The 17,466-nt window shown below is 37.5% G+C and overlaps 1 protein-coding gene across 6 annotated transcripts in view; it reads left to right on the top strand.

The window, feature by feature from the left end:
- Window positions 1-17,466, top strand: part of CHID1 (chitinase domain containing 1) — a 127,483-nt gene that overhangs the window by 34,600 nt on the left and 75,417 nt on the right. For all 6 annotated transcript variants that reach the window (XM_075162968.1, XM_075162972.1, XM_075162970.1 and 3 more), the window contains 2 exons: window positions 13,005-13,106; window positions 15,473-15,628. In XM_075162968.1, coding sequence (XP_075019069.1) covers window positions 13,005-13,106; window positions 15,473-15,628 — 258 coding nt within the window. The remainder of the gene's footprint in view (window positions 1-13,004; window positions 13,107-15,472; window positions 15,629-17,466) is intronic.

Raw genomic sequence — 17,466 nt, 5'->3', positions numbered from 1 at the left:
TTGAAAATCATAGCACTTCTTACATTTCAAACAGTCTGAAGTCTTAAGATTTGGTAACTGATTTGGATTATGCTGAGGTTAAGTGTTCTTGACACTACATTTTTTTAAAAGCAATGAGAATTTGCTGGCAGAGGATATTTTTGGTTTACGTATGCATTATGAGACAAGAGACTTTGAGAAAAACTGAAAATATCTCAAGAGCCATTACAGTATCACTGTTTTTAGAGTAGGGAGATTATAAAACTTTGACAGTGTTTTACGGTGATTCAGCAATTTTCCTCTTTTCCACCTCAAAGTGTTTTTGATTTAAGCCATTAAAGAGAATGCATTTTATGTTCAAATGGCACTTAGTACTATTTTGAAAATCTTCATTATAGTATACTCATTGTTCTAGGAGCTGGATCTGTTGACATTCCTGAACAAGGTCAGGAGAAATGTTCTGTACTGGTTTTGCTTTAGTTTTGTAGTAGTGGGGGCAGAGGGTAGACAAGACTGATTCTGAATTCCTGTATTTTTGTCATGAAAAGACTAAGTGTCTTGTTTGGTAGCTTTGAAACAGCATTCTTCATTCATTGAATAGTAATGTTTGCTATGGTGAGATGGAGTTAACTTAGCTTCTTTCAGGAGATTCCTGGGGAAAAAAAAAGAGGCAGTTAACACAGATTCCTATTAGTGTCATGCTGTTTAGGCAGAATTAGTCCAAGATTGACAGTAATCTGGACAAATATTTAGTCTTGTATAAAAACATATAGCTGAAATCCTTCCATGTCTGTATGGGGGCTGTAAAGGTTAGAGTATATTAATCCTTTCTTTGGGAAGGAAGAAGTTGTATTTCCAGGAAAACAAGATGTTATCTTGTTAAAAACAGTTCTTTTGGTGGAGTAGAAAGTGAAAAGAAAACTTTTCTGGAGAAATTGGGAAGCTTTTTCTAGTGTCTCTACTGTTTTTGAAGAGATATTTATGTAACAGGGTTTTCCTCCTTTAGACCACTAGTTGACTGTTCAGAATAGGTGGATGTTGCTTTGTGTTTTACATTTGTTGTGAGAATCAGCTGTCTTTTAAACCTCACTGTAAGTTTTATGGATCAAGATCCACCTTTGTATTAGGGGGGGTATCCTAGAATTGTTCTGTATGCTGTCAGCAAGGTATGTAACAATGGAGTTCAGGGACGGACACCCCCCAGCATTTTGAAGTGATTTATCTTTTTAAAATGTTCTCTCTAAAGTTCAAGTTATTAATACCTTTGTTATGCTAAATTTAGTATAACCTTTTAAAATAAATACAAAAAGAAAATGCTCAAACAATATACATTTGCTCTCTGAACTTTAAAAGAAAGCCAGACAACTGAATTAATGAAAGTCACTTAAGCAGCTGGAACCAGAATGGCTGAAAAGCAGGATTTCCAATTTGTGCCAAAACATCCTGCAAACCAGAAGTTTTGATATTCAGGTTCTTCAGCTTACTGCATTGTAATGCTGTTTTAACACCTGTTTGTTCTTTAGAGAGTTTGCAAAATACTTCTCTGCTATGCAGCAGTCTTGCTCACAACTTGTTACTTGTTCATGAAACACGTGCAGTTAAATCTATGGTTGAGCATGTCTTTGATTTTTCACTTTTTTAGATTCTAGGCTTTGAAAAGAGCATATTAAAGCTACTGCAGTCTTGGCAAATAATCCATATCGAATTTGTCTGTCTTTATTGTCTTCTTGAGATGCACAGCAGTAGTGCAGCTGCTTTCATTTGAAAGCCACAGGAACCCCAACCACTTTTCTCTCTTCAAAATATTTGAACATAATGTATGCTCCTCATTCAAAATACAGAAAGCGTCCCTAACTTCAGATATTCATATTTGCATATGTAAGAGTAAAAAAAAAAAAAATCTACAGCCTCTCACCCTGTTAGTTAAAGTTTCTCTAGGTACGTACTGTCAGTATTTTCCACCTCTAAACTTCCACTTCTCCAAAATTAAGATTTTAGCACTCAGTTTGTTCTTTATTCTTGCCGTAAAAACATTGCGGACATGAAGGACTGCCTTAAGTAGCTTCAGCTCTTCTTTCCAGAGCTGCTGTGCAATGAAAATTACCAGAATCTATGCAGTTTTCATTACTGCTATCCAGTAATGATATCAGCTCGGTTTTGCTACCCTGCCTCTTGGGAAAGACTGGCAGCAGGGCAGACAACTTGTCCCTCCTCTTATGTTGTACTGTCATGCTCTTCTCCTCCTTTCCTGTAAATGTACATACATACTTGGCTGAAAAGTAGGATGAGTACATGATGAAAATTGCTCGTTGACCTCACAGTTGCCCAGCTCAATGGATGTCATAGTTGACCAGTGTTTTGCATATGTGATAAAGGAAACAGGTGGTTTAGTCTCTTGGAAGTTGATTATGAACGGATACTTGTAATTATTAAGGTACTCCGTGTTTTTCACCAGGAGTTTGTCATCTTTAGAAATTGCTGCAGATTCAATTGCCTTGCCATAACTTTGTGTATACAGAACGATATGTTTGTGGGTTCACAATGTATGGTAAACAAATTCAATTAAATTATAGACAGCTTCTAAGATGTCTCTGTTTTGGAGTGAAATGGGAACTGTCACTTACTTTTAACATCATTCTCAGGCAGGACTATGCGGGCCAGAATGTAAAGCCTTGAAATAATGCCGGGGATCAAAACAGCAAGAAACCTATTGCTTGTTTCAGATGGAGTTTTAAATTATCAGATTATGTCAAATAACAGCATACTAGAAAAACAACTTTGTAGAGTAGTGTTTATTAAGTAGGATTCTGTTTTACCAATACCTACACTTAACATTATGGAAGGTTAAAATATTTGTGAGAAACTTGGCCATAATAACCTTATTTTGTTGGAATCAATGCTGCACTTTTCTGGTCTTTCTACATGTCTGATTATCTTTCTTACTTTTCCTTCCAATTTGACAAACGAGGTCATATAAAAGCAAGCAATTCTAAAAATGATCAGTATGTATTCATTGTAGAGTTAGCTAGTATATACTCCAAGCGTGCTCTCCCATGCTTGCTGTTGCTAATAAAGAAATTTGAATCTGGAAGACAATTTCTTTGGGCAAGCAATATACAGAAAATGGGACTTGGGAGGGAAAATCTGAAAACTATAACTATGCACAGTTTCCTGTTTGTTGTGCCTAGTTGATAATAACACATTGCCCTCCATTGTTCCCATAGTCATCAATCTTCCTGTGAGTATCCTAAAAAAAAGGCACTGTCAGGAATATGGAGAGTACAATTACATATCAAGAGATTTTGAAATCAGGCTCTGTGTGTAAAATTCAGCACTCGAGAAGGCATAGAAATTACTCTTAAGTGGGCTGTCTAGGCTAGCTGACTGGCATAATAGTTTTTATTGCGTATTAGAGAACCTGTAAAATCCGTGTGACTTGGATCACAAGATACAGCTTGAGATACAAGTTCATATATTGAGGGGAGAAGAAAACTGGGTAGGAAATGACTACTGACTACTTCTGAGTAACAGTTATTGGAGAAGGTTTAATAACCTCTTCAAATTATAGTAGTACTATCAAATCATACTCAGAGTCATGCTGTTGGGCTCATGGATTTTGTTTCTTCCCTGTATAGAGACTTAAGTAGAGGTCTGTCAGTCACATATCTCTTTAAACTGAATTCTGTTAGCTACAGTAAATCTGGATGCTTGTTAACTGCTCTAAACTGCATCTGTTTCCCTTGCTGATGACTTCCCTGGTTTTGCTGCTGTTTGTTGGGCTGCTAGCTCAGTACAGCATGGCTCTGACTGCAGCCATGAAAGGTTCAATGCATTTTGTATAGATTCAGAAAGGACTTGAGAGGAGCAAATATATTCTTAGAAGTAGCTTTTTAAAGACTATGCCTCACTATATGAAATTAATACAGCCAAGGTCTGACTGCACTGACACGTGCTGAAGCAGGTGTACACATCAGTTTTTGAATTCCCACTAGAGAAAATCATTAAAATAATCTGTAGGTCAACTAACGACAGTCAAAGAGAAGAAGGAGTGGAATGTATTCCTCACCATGTCTGGCGTTTGTAGCTCTACCAATTCTGAGCCAGATGCTGTAGAGCAATTACTGCATAAGTTTCTGTGTGAAGTTGGAAAACTTTCCAAAAAAAAGAAGAAGAAAAAAAGAAAAACGATGAGCATTTTCATCTTTGCAAGGAGGAATTAAGCCTACATTTGGTGTGTTAGAGTTTTTAAGTTAGGCTCATATGCTCCAGGGTACAAGCTTGTTTTGCATGATGTTCTGCTAGTGGAGCATGGCTTGCCTGGGCATTAAGCCCTGGCATGAAAGGCACTAGAATAGTTTGGAAATTAGGAGAACCAAATGGTGACACAGTGGATGTTCATTTATGCATAGTCTTGCTTAAATGACTTCTCTGAAGAGGCTAAAGCAACATAACAGAAACAGCATGAAAGGAGAGCAGTTAATCTCCCCAAAAATGGAAACACTAAATACAATAAGTACCGAAAGAAACTTTTTCTTCTTTGGTATTCAAATTGTCTGTTTTTGTCAAACAGGTGAATTTCTTACATTGGCTTAAGAGTTTGAGATACAAATTCTTAAGTTACTTGAAAAATACAGTGTAAGTGATGCCGACTGGTCTGCCAGTATGCCTCAGCTCTGAGGACAGCAGTTTTCAGGCTCATTTGTCCCTAGGTGTCTGCTGGGATTTCATGCTTTCTTTTCCGGACATGTAATTGTTGGCATGTTTCTCCTTCTTGACTTCTGTTACTGGTTTAAACCAGATGGGCCGCAGGTAATTAGTCTGGCTTCATGAAAACTGTGTAGGCTACTCCATGACAAGAACAGATCCCGTGTTTCTCCCTATTTGGAGAGCAAGTACTGCAAAGGCAACAGCTGGGATGGGATATGTATATTAAGGAAGAGTGCCAGCCCTCAATGTTCTGCAAAAATTTCATTTGGTACATAAATACCATTTTGTTTCCTGATGAAAATACAGCAAGTTTTTACTTGTCAGTCTGTTATCATTTACAGTCCCCTAGTGATGTGAAGCACTCATATTGTGTGTAGTAACCACCCCCAGCTCTTTTGTATTGTGAATCTGTAGCACTCGGTTACAATTTTCTTTCTTGTCAAACTGGCTAGGTTTTGTTGTTGTTTTTTAAATGCCTATCCTAATCTAATCTGAGAATTTGGTAAAGAGATTCTTGCCGTTAAGAAAACTTGAACATGGTCAGTAATGCTAATAAAATCAGTACGGTTTATGTTTTTAGGATGCACTTGGTAGAGATTTTTTTTTGTTTGTTTTAAATTGTGATCTTTTCTGTGAACAACTGACCGATAGCCCTTACGCCCTTTGAAGGCATCTGAATTTTACCATTCCTATCATGAAATTGGTGCAGCAGCCAGAAGCAGTGCACAGGGTTGCAGGGTTTTATTTCTGAATTTAAGCTACTATTCTGAACAGTCGAGAATAGTATTGGAAGGTGCATTATCCTAAAGCAAAAAAACCCTATAACTACGTGACTTTTGATATAAGTTTATCTAACAAGTTCTTAAGTCTGCCAATGAATGAATGTTATTACAGTGCTCCCAGACTACCTGCACCATTAGAAGTTCTCCCTGATGTCTAGCCCAGATTTGCTAAAGTAATTATCTTGGGATATTCAGGCTGTTCCAACTCATTAGAAATGAACTGCTAAATTGTCATGTTTCCATTAAAATTCCCCTTTTTTTCATTTGCTCATTCTTTCATAATTTTTATCTCTTGGGATGATGTTTCTCTGACTTATTAACAATAAGGTAGTCTTTCATATTACATGAGCAAAACGTGATTTGCAGATGTTAAGAGGATGGGGGTTAGTTGGGAGGGGAAGGAACCTTCTGCTTTTGTCTCTGCCTTCATCTGTCCCAACACTTTCAGTGTGTGAAATTGGGAGAGCGTTCTAAGAGTAGAACCAGATGAAAAGCCACAACTGGAAGAGTGTATGTGAGCAGTGGTGATTGCACTGGTTTTATGGAGTATTCAAAACTTTCAGTTTGAATTTTATTGCTATTTCAAGAGAAATGGGACTTTCATACAGATTGTAAAAAAAGGAAGAATTTTATACTAACTTGGAATTTGTGTTATTTATTTCTCCCGCAACGGACTGAACTCAACACTATGGTTCAATGGACTAACATTTTTGGTTTTGCAATGTACAGGCCCTGATTTGTCATATTGATCTGGGTTTGTAGGCCAAAAAATCAGATACTGTGTTTAAGCTCTGATTTAACTGACATTTGGATCATATCATTGCATGCAATTCTTCAGCTCTTGCAACTTTTTGTCCTTAGAAAGGAAACAGAGAAAAAGAATGCTGGATTACAAATGCTTGTGAACATATTTGAATACTAAGTATGCACATTTTCCGAAATGATTAATGAGTAACATGCATCTCTGTAAAAGCCTTGATAGGTTGTCTGCAAGGATGTGCTCACTGAGGGAGAGAGGTCAGAGATGGAGATCATGCTGTGCTTTTTAAAATCTCCAATCAACTGCATGGAATTCAGCCCCCACTATGTATTAAATCTATTTTCATCTGTCTAAGAATCTCTCTTTTTTGGTTAATCATTCAGTATGGTCACGTTCTTTTTTTGACAGCAAGGATTAGATCTGTAATTATTGTTCATGGCTTTGAACAGTGGTATCATGTCAAGGTCCTGTTGTTGACTTGCCTGCTTCATCCAATACTATTGCAGACAGACCTTAATTCTATTTTTAGCACGATTTCTGAGCAAACAAGGTGTCTGCAAGCTTTATCTCTTCTTTGTCTCTCAGCAAAAGCTTTTTTTAGCATTTGACCAGTTTCAAACAAAATTGACATAAACGTAGAGCTTTAATAGTCAGGTCCCTGCCACTTCATGAAAATAGGCAGCTGGACAGATGAAGATGACCCATCTTTTTTTCCCAAGACCCAGCAGTGAGAGGACATGGTAAATGGAACATTCTATAAGACACCAGAGAATCTAGTCACAAAACATCCATGGAAACCAGGATCCACATAGAACTGTGTCTTAATACTGATAGTGGAGAATTACTTCAGTGAGCTGTCACCCTTGCAGAGTTTTGGAGAACCTAAAAAGAGATAGGGTAGTTGTAAAACTTCCAAGAGGATTTTTCCTGAAAAGGAAATGATTTCAGATTTAACTTGTTTATGCATTTGACTGCTTCATTATCAATGCTTATAATTGTGTGATGCACAGGGTAGAGATTTTAGCTCTTTCTCCTATTTGCTGTAGAACAGACTGGATGCAGGAAGAAATGGTGAATTTTTATTCAGTGATTGTGCATTAACTGAATTCAGTGGTCTGTGTTCATAAAATGCAATAGCATTATACTTCAGTGCAGCTAACTGCAAGGAGCTATGAAAACCAGTAATATCTGATGGTGAAGAAAGGTGGGAGAAGGGAAGATTTGCAAACAGTTGCTTTACAGAGAAAACAGAGAATTATACACAACAAGAAAATTAAGTCATTACTGAGAAGGTGACTTCTGAAATAGATATATACAGGAAACAGAAAAACAATCAGTTTTCCATTATGAAGGACTATTCAGAGACGTGAGCATACAGAAAACTTCTCTTTTTTAAGGGAGGGAGAAGATGAGGTAACCAGACAAGAATGCAGTTCAAACTTGCAGGGAATAGCAGTCAGTTACAAGACCTTTTTTTTCCTTATCTTATTTCATTTTGAGAGTAATCATAGTGAGACAAGAAGTAATTGAGAATGTAGATTCATTTGAAAGTAAATGAAAGTGGCTTGCATGGTTGAAGTATTTTTTTCCAGTCTTTCAATATGAAAGACTACAAAGTCAAAGCCTTGTAGAAATACTTACCAGTAAAGCACTAATGGGAATTTTGATACATATGACCGTATGCTGTTTGGAAGATTCAGGTAATAGACATTCTAGGCTATGAAACAAACTCCACTGTACTTATTTTAGATGTAAAAGGATAGTATGGTAAAAAGGGACTGTGAAATTCTAAGCTGTGTATACAGAAATACCGAGGGAAAACAGGTGATTTCTTCTTCTAAGTCTGTGACGTTATCCTTGTAATAGTTTCTGTATATACATATAGCAGCGTGCCATCAGAAAATACTGACAAATTGTCTGGAATATGTGTAAATAAGACCTATGCTCTCAGGGGAATAGTTGTTCCTCTCTTGCTGTGTTGTCTAGCAGAAATTTGGGTCAGGAGCCTACAAATGGAAACGGCGAATCTCTCAAGAAAGTAAAGGAGCTTCTTAGTCAAGTCAAAAGTGACATAGCTAAGAATGGGAAGAAATTAATACTGGGCCATGTAAACAAGGTTTCAGCAGGGAAGTCAGTATTTTATCCAAGAAAATGCATCTCTTAAAAGCGTGTTGGTGGAAGCTTCATCACCTCTCAAGGAAATGGCCTGGTCTAAAGCAAAAGTGTTGATGTGTGTCAGGGTCAGCTGTTCTCTGTACAAGAAAAGGACTGTGTCACTTATTAGAAATATTTCTGTGTCTTAAACATTATGCTTAAAAAGTAGAGTGCTTTTTCTATAAGTAACTCAGTGGTTCCCTACAAACGGACAGGAAAGATGGAATAGAATATTTTCCGTTGGAAGGGACCTGCAATGGTCATCTAGTTCAATTGCGTGATCACTTCAGGGCTGACCAAAAGTTAAAGCATGTTGTTAAGGGCACTGTCCAAATGCCTCTTAAACACTGACAGGCTTGGGGCATCGACCACCTCTCTAGGAAGCCTGTTCCAGTGTTTGACCACCCTCTCGGTAAAGAAATGCTTCCTAATGTCCAGTCTAAACCTCCCCTGGCACAGCTTTGAACCATTCCAATGCGTCCTATCACCAGGGAGAAGAGCTCAGCACCTCCCTCTCCATGTCCCCTCCTCAGGAAGCTGCAGAGACCAATGAGGTTGCCCCTCAGCCTCCTGTTCTCCAAACTAGACAAGCCCAAATCCTTAGCCGCTTCTCACTGGACTTTGCTTCCAGCCCTGTCACCAGCGCTGTTGCCCTCCTCTGGGCGCATTCAAGGACCTTCACATCCTTCTCAAATTGTGGGGCCCGGAACTGCACACTGTACGCAAGGTGAGGCCACACCAACGCTGAATACAGCGGGATAATCACCTCTCGACTGTTTGGTGTACCCCAGGACACGGTTTGCCCTCTTGGCTACCAGGGCACACTGCTGACTCTTACTGAGCCTGCACAAGCACCTGGGATAATGTCCTATACACATCATGATGGACATTATATCCAGACCTCAGCTGAAATGAATGATTTGTTGTATATGTGGTATCAGAGGTGTTTTTTACTGCAGTTAAAGTGCTGTAAATTTCATCTCTGTGGTGAATTTCTCCTCATGGAGCAACTTTTACAGCCCATATAGGTGCAAATTTTGCCAAGATTAGATGACCGTTTCCAAACCTGAGTAGTGGGGATTTTTGGTAGTGTTTAATAAGTTTCAGAGTTAACTATGTTGAACAATGATGTAAGAATCACAAAAGAACACTAGTGCATTTGAGCAGAATGTTAAAGAAACTGAATGACATTTGCTTAAGGTATTGAGTTAGAAAAATACAAATGCAAATATCATATGAAGTGTCTGGCTCTTAGAACAGCAGTAAAAAAGATTTAGTATAAGCTAACATAAGAAGTATACCCTTTTCTGCTTAAATTTACTTCTTGAATCCAAATTGTTTCATATTTATAGTGCATGTTGCATAATTTCAGTATATTTTTAGGCCAGTAGGAGCAGTTTCTTTAAACAGCAGATTTCTCTTGCATTCAGTGTTCAACTTCACTCTTTTAACAAGTACATTTTTTAGACTCCAAATGAGATGTAATTTTTGAACTCTGTCTTATGGTGAACTCAAAGATAAAGCAAATGAAGCAGCTCAGAGGTCAGGGTTAATTCCATGCAAAGAGACTTTTCAGATATATTCAGTCATTTGCTTTCCCTATTATTCATGTTCATACACCTGACTTCTGCTCCTTCACATTTGTGGTGTTGATAGTGAGCAGATAAAATCACCAAGGTTTTAGTCATCTGACAATTTAATAACAAGCTGTCTTTAGTATGTATATTGTACAGTGCTGATAAATGATGATGACGTTTCTACCACTTCACTGAATATTTTGGAAATGGTATTCAAGGCTTAGAAAAATGACAGGCTTTTGGCTTAGACTTGGAAACTTTTATTCTCATGGACTTTGCATATTCTGTGTCAAGTCTCTTGACTTTCTCTGTGCTGTTTTTCTCAACGATGTAGTCAGGAGAACATACCTGCCCTTGAGTTAAGTTAACAATTAAATATCAGAATGATTGGAAAACCTCAAATGAGAAGCAGAATAGCTGTTGAAAAATATTTAGTTTTTATCCTTGAGTGCCAATTTTCTTGACTCAGAACAATTCTCAAGGCATGAATCAGATGGTCTTGGTTTTGCTCCAGTGGACAGTTTCCCGAAGTGCTTGACTAGAGCAGAATTGACTGGTGGTGCTGATTGAGCTGGTGAGTGGTGCTTGCTTTCTGTGAAGAGTGGTGGTGTTTTAACACTATCCATGAATGGACAAAGCATATTCATTGCTGCTGGGGTTGTTACAAGTTGGAAATGTATGACCTTGCTCCTCAGAGCAAACTACTTCCTTTGTAGTGGAAGTAGTTCAGTTACAAGCTTGCTTTGGAGAAAACGATGACAATATCCGTTTTAACCTGAGTTTTTTTGTTAGGGTTTATTGGTTTTTTTTTTCAATATTTCTTGACAGTATGTATGAAAAATGGATGTAGAGGGCAAGTTACATGTACAAATTTCATTAAAGTACTACCCAGCTTAATCTATAAAGCAATCCAACTTGCCCTAATATCTAATACACATTATAATTACTTTTTATGCTTTTCCCTTCATGAGTAGTCACAATCAATTTACTGAAAATGGTTTTGCTGGAGTTTGTGTTGGGGAATTGCTTTGCCTACAGACATCCAATTTGCCATGACATTGTTTCAAAGATGTCTTTCATTTTCTTTATTCTTGTAGAGCAACTGTAGTTTGCAATTGCAGTATATGACAAGCAGATAACTATCCAAAAAACTGAGGTCCCCCAATAGGTTCCCGAAGTGAAGATTTGGTTTAATTTGTTAAAACCCTGGAAGGAAAGGGATGGGATTTCTCCTTAATATTACTGGTTCTGAAAACTTGAGACTTCCAGAACACCACTATGCTTCATGCAAATTACAGCTACATAATCCAGTGTACGTTTGGTCAAGTTCATTGACCTGACTTGCAAATATCATTCGTGCTTTGCTCCCTCATAACATGACAGGCATGTTAAATGATTTAATCTGCCCCACTTTGTGTTAACCTCTTTCCTAATGTGATGGAACAGAAAGTGTCCTTGTAAACGGATAAGTGAACGCTGTTATGCTCTGGTGATCCAGTCAGCACATATTGCCGGGTGGTGAATTTGCACACTGATCCAAAAGTGGTAAGGGTCAAAATAAGTGATTTTTCAGTTTATTACTTACATGTGTCACTGAGCATCTTTTTGGTTTTTACATTTAAGATGGAACGTGAGTGGTTTTAATGTGTACTTTGTCTAGATAGGGGTTGCCTACTAATTTCTAGATCAAGTAGTGGTTTCTGATATTACTGGGAAGGTCTGGATTCTTCTCTAGAGGAAGAGAGACTCTCTTCCTAGAGGAATCTTGTACAACTCTAAGTCTGCCTCTCGAATGCCAGAGTCGCACCACAGAGTTTGTAGCTGTTGAACCACCTTTTTTTTCTTTTTCTTTTCTTTTATAATGTTCCCCTATGAACCCTGCTCTCGCAGGCTATTTAGGACAATATGCTACTTCTCTACCTGTCTGTCTCATCTTAACGTGCTTCATAGCCCTCTGGCTGAGGACATGGTTCCCCTGGCAGGAGCTTCTCCTTTTTAGTTCAGTCCCATCTTTGCAATGTGATTAAGGCTGCCTTATGTTCCCAACTGTGCTATGAGTGCTGCTAGTTTGAAGTTACGAATTCTCTTTGAAACAGATTCAATGTTTTCACGCAACTTGTGTGCATTAATTGTTTCTGAGTTGAATGGTTGAAGGAGGTTAGTAGGTTCTGAGTCCAGAACTGTCAAAGACACACCCCCTCACTCATGAAGCTAAAATAGATATTAAACCAGTGCTAGATTTTGTAAATCAAGAATAAGCAAAAAAAGGGGGAAGTAAGAATTGTGTTCCATATTTCATACAAAGATACGCCGAAGGCATAACTAGACTTTTGTCTAGAGAAGGTCATAGAATGAATTTCTTCTTCACTCCTCTGCCCCAAAAGAAGAAAGAAATGGACGTGGTTTTGGCTAAAGAGGTTTGTATAGTCTTTTGCTAAAAGCAGGCAGTTGTATTGGCCTTCTGCTTTTTCGGACTCCTGTGGGAGGGAATGAAAAGAAACAAAAGTATTTTTCACCAGTGAGAGAAAATTTCTTAAGTACAGTACAAGCTGAAATTATCGTTCTTTTTGAGATTAATAAAAAAATTACCTTTGGTTTATGTTTTTTGTATCAACAGCTGCACCCATCCATTTATTTAAGTATGGATCAGATAACTTAGTTTTATAAGTACCAAAAACAGTTTGACAGGCCAAGCAATTAAAGGTTTTGTAAAAGCTTTTAGAGTTCAGTTGAGGGCTACCTAAGGCAATTTGATTAGTCCACAACCCCTATAATCACTATTTCCAGCCATGCTGGAAATGCTTGTTTGGTAAGTATGCTGTGGAAGTCTGATTCTTCCCCCTGGCAACGTAAGTAGCATCGAATATTTTTTTTTTTCTTAAACATTTATTGTAAGAATGGCACTGAAATATCTTTTTTTGCCACCTCAGAATGAAAGATTTTTCTTACCTGATCAAATGATATGAAACCCAAAGGAAAGAATAAGCCAGGTTATTGTAGTAATTTATCTCTTCCTGTTGTTTTTGTTTTGCTTTGTTTTAAAAGGACTAACCAGCCGGGAATGTTCACAAAGAAAGAATTTGATCAGTTGGCCTCAGCAATAGACAGCTTCAGTCTCATGACATATGACTACTCAACACCACAACGGTAAGACTCCATCTAACATTAGAAAAAGATTGCTGAGGGAACTGATTCCCAGTTAAGTCACTATTAAATCTACAGTATGACTTAATTTTTTTAGTAAAGTGGATAGTGTGTTTTAACTATATCAGATACTAAAGTTTTGGATTAGTAATTAGGATAGGTGATTTTTGAGCAAACCAATAACTCAGGACATTGTTTAATAGCAGTGTGTATTTGGCACCCAGATATCGTGAAAGGCTTTGTAGTCTAGTTGAAAAATTATCCTTTTAGTAGTTCCGTAACTCTTTTCCAGGCCAGGTTCTTTTGTTTTTAGTTATTTAGCACAGTTCTGCAGGATAATAATCTAGTACATGTCATTGTTGAAAAAATTAGCTTTGAAGCACAATTGACAACACATTTGCTTCATCCTGAGGCAGCAGGCTGCCTTTTGGCAGCACTGCTAATGTGGACATGCTTGAATATGTTTTTCCATTCTTCCACTAGTCCCTCCCTTGTACTGATACAGCTGCTCGTGCAGCAGTTCATCAAACCAGATCAGGGAGCTGATCTAACTGAAAAATAACACAAAACGCCACTCTTGTACATGAATATTCATTTTAACTGTGTGAAAGTGGAACAGCAATGTAGTTGAGAGGTCCTTAAACTCTACAGAGACTTTTAATGTTACTGTTCTCCAAAAGCATGGTTCATTTCCCCTCCAAATTGCAGGTGAGATATGCTTTTGGAATTCCTGGGAGATTCTGTATATCTTGCTTCAAGGTGGCTGTCCAGAGTTAATATTTGTGGTAAACTGGCAGATTTAGAAATGCCATCATTTTTGTGTTTATTACATCACTAAAACCTTTGTCACCTGTACTATATTAGCATTTTGATAATGTCTAGACAGGTTTAACAGAAAGGAACTTTTGTCTCTTCTGAAAAGAATTTATATACCTCCTTCTTCCCTCTCCCCAGGCCTGTCTCTACATCTTCAAGCCTAGCGACCTAGGGGAGAACAAACATAGGCAGTAATGTGTACTGAAGTTAGAACAGTTTTTTGTTACTCTCCTGCTGGAATATGCAGCGTAAATATATCCAGTTTAGCTTTCCTCTAGGTAAATCTGACATCTATGAAGGTGAGGTGCTAAGGGCTTTTGTACAGGCTCTACAAACCCATCTGGAACGCTGCATGCGTTTTGAAATACTGTGCTATAGGCTGCATCTTTCCTGTGTGGCGAAGCTGCACCATGCTTTATGACATGTTAAAATCACAGGTTCTGTTATAGTACAGGCACATCTTTATGCTTTTACTGGTGCTTTAAGTTACTTAGACCTGACTTGAAGCTGCTAATCTTTTTTACTTGAAAGGAGGAGGGAAGCATTCTTCAGTGCACACCCATTGTATTTGAAATAAATGTAGTTTCTGAGATGTAACGCTTTTAGTCTGAGAAAGGATTTGATAAAACAAATTCAATCTTCTTTGCTTGAATTTGCTTTGATTGGTCTGAGTATATGAAATACAGTATAATATGTTTTTTACAATTTTTTTGCCTTTAAATATGAACACAATTTCCAGCAACATTCCTGTACTGTATTAGCACATTGAGTTTTAATGGCACAGATATCATGAAGGCTTTCAGGCAGATAATTAGTAGGGAGTAGATGATGTTGATATTTGTAAGACTAGAATATGCTTTTGCTTTTATCGTGTTAGTGAGTGCCTTTTATCATGTTAGTGAATGTTTGCAATAAAGCCTGCTCTCCTCTCTGATGAGATAGGAGTGGAATGAGCACCTTATCCTGGTGCTATATGTATGACAATTGAATTACTCTGTGTATTAAGACTCTACTTTTTTTCTTAATGTAGCTTTTTGTTAGGTAATTGCATATTTAGGGTTTTATCCATAAATAAGTGTTAAACAATCATTGAAACCTGTCTTGCTTACCAGTCACCGATTTTTGTAGTTCTTTCTGTAAGTAAATGGTGGATCTTGTCCCAGTATGTTGTGCCAGTTTACAGTAAAAACATTGAGGACGGTATTGGAAAACAAGTGAAGTCGTACAGAGTTTTGAATTATTGTGTGGGCATTGTGCCAGGCCCAGTGACAAAGACAATGTGCTAGGTGGAAACCTTTTCTTACCCACTGTAAGAAGTTTTGTGTCCCTTAGAAATGAATCACAAAATCAAGAGTGGGGCAAGCATATTTTGTGCATCAGTACTTCAAGCCACTGAAGAATGTGCATTTAACCTTCATAGGATTGTAGGTTAACCTTCACTGATTTTTGTGTGCCATAGTTTGCTCTTTACAGTTACACTAGTCAAAAAGAGAAGGCTGAGAATGGATGTGTACTTTTTCTGACAACCTGTTTGATTTTTGCTAACTTGACAGACCTGGTCCGAATTCCCCTCTTCCCTGGGTACGAGCCTGTGTTCAAGTACTGGATCCTGATTCAAAATGGAGGAATAAAATACTTCTAGGGCTGAACTTCTATGGCATGGACTATTCTGCTTTGGGAGCTTCTGGGGAGCCAATCCTTGGTAGCAGGTAAGACTTCTCTGGATAGTAAGTACTTATGTATGATATATTCTCACAAAACTTAGAAATTCACAAGTATTCTTGTTTAGAAATATGGATGCGTTATTAACATAGAAATGGCAAAAGTGATAAATCTGCACATGAAATAGTAGCTCACCAGTTAAAGTAAGACCTGTAACTTCTCTTCCCTGTACAGAAGTGCAGATAGATGGCACAGTTATCTTGTCAGAACTCCTATGGAAAAATGATTTGTGTAGTTTTCTCTCTTTCCTCTATTCATGTTTGTACATGCAGTTTGCCATCTTTGTGTTAAAATGTTCTGCAGTATTCTCTTATGCTCTATGTCATTTTGGGGGTTCATGCAGTTGACCTAAAGATTCTTTCTCTCAGCTCCTGAAGTTGTTAGCTGTTACTTTGAAATTTGATAATGGTTTCAAACAGCAAAAGTTTCTTTTGAGTAGAAAAAGCTGCAATAAGCTCACCTGGAAACAAAAATCTGTAACAAAATAAAGGGAAGTATTCCAAAGCCAGCCTGAAATTTTATATTGATTCTCAGAGGAAAATGGTTGGTTTAGTTTTGGGTAATAACCACCTATAATAACAGTGAGCTTTGTAGAAATACCGTCAGGGTATAGTACATCAAGCCAGAAGAAAAAGCAAGAAAAACAGTGTGAATTTGGCAGGAAAATCAGGTTTGTTCAGAAGTTTGTTATTAATTTATAAAATAGAACCAAGCCAAGTGGAAACAAACCTAAAGCACAAGAGATGACTGTTCTCACTTTCACAGGTTACTAAATTCATTACATCAGGACATTTCAATATAGTTACAGATTGCTTATTAGGCATTGAAATACTATCTGAGGTGGATTGTATAAGGTAAGGGCCTGATTTTTTTATGTCCATGCCTTCAGTTACACAAGCATTTTGTGATCATTGCACTCGCCTCTGCTGTCTTCCTGCTTCACCTTGGTGTTTGCAGGGGTATAATACTGTAGACACAGCCTTCTCCCAGTGCTGAATTGTGTCTGAATCTGGCTGAATAACAGAAAATGACTACAGGGTGGGGAAAATAAAGCCATTGTCTACAGTGAAAGGTATATAGTGAGTATATCAGAACGGGTTCTGTGAAGTTAGTTGTAATGGTTAGGCAGGAAAAATACTCAATAATCAAAGCATTGTTCATTTACAAGCGTAATTATACAAGCTCAGCACAATTAATGTGGCTTCACTGTAATATTTACAGTTCCTTTTGCAGATAGGAATATAGCACTATCTAGCAGAATAAAAGGATCTTGCTTTTTTCTGAACTGCAACTTTTGGAATGAAGTTTCCACTTGAAAACATACTGCACACTAGGATGGCATCTACTTTTATTTTTTATAGATTCTTCTGGACTATGTTATAGTATCAATTCATGTTGCTTTTTAATTAATGGCGAAAATATCCTAGCTAACAGTCATGTATGATTAATCTAACTTTTACCGAAAGAGGCTATGTTTACCTGTATGTAGGGCACTGGCGCACAGTATGGGACAGTATGTTTTATACAGAGAATGGTCCTGTTAACATATTCTTCATTGACAGACCATGATATTGTAATTTTTCGGATATCTACGAGAAGCAAGGTTCTGGACAAAGTCTTTAAGAGACTTTGAGTTTACACATAAAACACATTAATTTTCACTTTACCTATTAAACGTCAGTCAATGGTTAAGTTTATTTTTGCAGAAACATATTTTTGAGCATGTACAGTTATGTATTAGTCTTTGCTGTATATGTCATATGTAGTAAAGTAATAGTAAAATAGTTTCAAGGTAAACCAGCTTCAAAATAGGCCAAGCTTCTGA

The sequence above is a fragment of the Calonectris borealis genome, chromosome 14 (genome assembly GCF_964195595.1).
Source record: "Calonectris borealis chromosome 14, bCalBor7.hap1.2, whole genome shotgun sequence".
Lineage (NCBI taxonomy): Eukaryota > Metazoa > Chordata > Aves > Procellariiformes > Procellariidae > Calonectris > Calonectris borealis.
This window is presented reverse-complemented; position numbering and strand designations above follow the sequence as displayed.